The sequence below is a fragment of the Lactuca sativa genome, chromosome 6, assembly GCF_002870075.4.
Source record: "Lactuca sativa cultivar Salinas chromosome 6, Lsat_Salinas_v11, whole genome shotgun sequence".
NCBI classification, from domain to species: Eukaryota; Viridiplantae; Streptophyta; class Magnoliopsida; order Asterales; family Asteraceae; genus Lactuca; species Lactuca sativa.
Window position 1 is genome coordinate 164,514,363 of NC_056628.2, and position 2,080 is coordinate 164,516,442.

Below are 2,080 nucleotides of genomic sequence, written 5' to 3' on the forward strand. Positions count from 1 at the left end.
ACTTTAGAAAACGTACATCTTTATTACAATTTGGTATTTTTTTTAATATCTATAAAATATGTAATAATAACGTGATAATAGTTGGATGATAATTGGAAAACAATTGATTGGATCAGTTTGGTTTGGGATTGAATCTAGATTGTCATCTAAGAACCTATTTATCCAATTTGGATATGAAAATTTTGAAACTGATCCGATCCATTCCGATGTATGTTGGTCGTCATTTTAAATTTAATTGGTCGATCGGTGTTTTCAGCACACTTATGTATAATATGGTATGCACGAAGCCAGACAGTGCTAAAGCAGTGAGAGTTATCCAGTTTTGCTATGCTACTTGAAAAGAACTGATGAGGTTGCCTTTCTTTATCTTTATAAAGACATACAACGAAAATAACTAAAAGATAATCACAAACGGGTTGATATTACAACAAGAAATTTAGTCTTTACAACAATTTAAAGTTACATGGATAGACTCTATTTTTCTTCTTTTGGGGATTGTAGAAGTTCAGTCTCACTCATCCCTGCAAAATAATTTTGATAATCCTTGATCAAATCTGCTCCATGACTATGGTGAAACAAGGTTGTTCACCACATGGATGTATATGGTAGAACAAGGTTGTACTCATGGATCATAGATTTTATGTTCTGAACATCTTTACTGGCACCGAGTCCTTTTTCTTCGATCTAGTCAAGAAGCCTTCTAGATTTTGGGAATCTTTATGTTGTGCCATTCTCTTTTCTACATAATTCTTTAATTCCTCATGGGAAAATCACAAAACGAAAGAACAACTCTAGGCCACTCTATTAGTAGACTACGATTAGATCCAAGACAAGACAGTGCTCAAAGGAACTGCAGACCAGCTCTACCCAGATTCTCCAGCCCTACATTAAGTTAGCAGCATATAAACAAAATACAACAAACTCTTCAGGTATATCCAATATTAATATTAATCTCACTAGATTGTTATCAAAGCCATAAGGCAATCTACAGAATCAAAGAGCTGATGGTTCATATAGAAACCTATAATACATCAGGAAAGAGCAATCTAATTACACATGATCAGGCAAGGTTGAGTTAAATCAAGGAGCAAGTATGGAAATATCAAAAACAAAATAAAGATGCCAAACATATCACCATAGTGCACAAACAACCAATCCTTACCAGTCGTACAATGATGGCATAAAACGAACCCGGAAATATGGCAGAAATGAAATGCTCTGATGCAGAAGCCAGGCCATATAAGATGAGACAGATAAGGGCTACATTAACGAACCCAGGGTGCGTTGTAAAAGGGAAATCAGATCCCTGCGACTTCATTTCCGCAAAAGCATACAAACTAGTAATTATAAAGCTAATTGGGGATGGGGGCATGTCTACAGCGCCAAATGTTTGAGGGTAATAAACGATCAATAGGCCACGGATAGAATCCAGTAGATTAAGGATGCAATTGGGCAAAAACGCCATGGCGCCATTGTCGGCTGCTTCTTCCGCTTCTGCCCGTGGTACTTCCATATCTGTAGCTTCTTGGTCGACATGATTAATAATGGAAGAAGACATCGACATCTCTGCTATAAGTTTTGAAAGAGAGACTTGGATATTGCTTTCTTTTATAGTGTCACGGCCGCACGGCCATGGGGGCATGGAAGCCGGCTAAGACTTTGTATGTCGTCAGGGCGGGCATTACAATGTGTACTATCGAATACGGGGATGTCAATGTAAAGTGTAAACTAACGAAAATACAGACAAAATAAGGTTTCTATTCTTATGAAAAAAAATACAATTACAATGAAAGGGAAGCTGATTAAGTACAATTACAATGAAATGAAAGGAAGCTAATTAAGTAATTAAGTAAACCTAGTTTATGGAATGATAAAACATTGGCCCATACCAAAAAGGGCCTAATAGATTTCTTAGACTAACATCCCTTCAAGCTCATAATACAACACAATAAGTATTGAAAGTTTGTCGGAGAGAAGGTTTTCCGTCAAACTCATAATACCACACAATAAGTATTGAAAGTTTGTCGGAGAGAAAATAAAACTGAGTATCAATCAAGGCTTTCACAAATATATTAGCAAT

The 2,080-nt window shown here is 36.2% G+C and overlaps 1 protein-coding gene across 1 annotated transcript; it reads right to left on the bottom strand.

Annotated features, from left to right (window-relative positions):
- Positions 1–347: 347 nt before the first annotated feature.
- On the bottom strand, positions 348–1,677 carry LOC122194632 (uncharacterized). Its single transcript, XM_042895602.2, has 2 exons — positions 1,163–1,677; positions 348–882 (listed from the first exon to the last, which is right to left on the bottom strand). Exons 1-2 carry the CDS (start codon positions 1,640–1,642, stop codon positions 805–807), a joined length of 558 nt encoding a protein of 185 aa, XP_042751536.1. The 5' UTR covers positions 1,643–1,677; the 3' UTR covers positions 348–804.
- Positions 1,678–2,080: the final 403 nt, after the last annotated feature.

Coding starts and splice junctions, on each gene's coding strand:
- LOC122194632 (XM_042895602.2), bottom strand. CDS start 1,642: ATGCCCCCATGGCCGTGCGGCCGTGACACTATAAAAGAAAGCAATATC. Junction 883..1,162: donor ATGCCATCATTGTACGACTG/GTAAGGATTGGT, acceptor AACTTAATGTAG/GGCTGGAGAATCTGGGTAGA.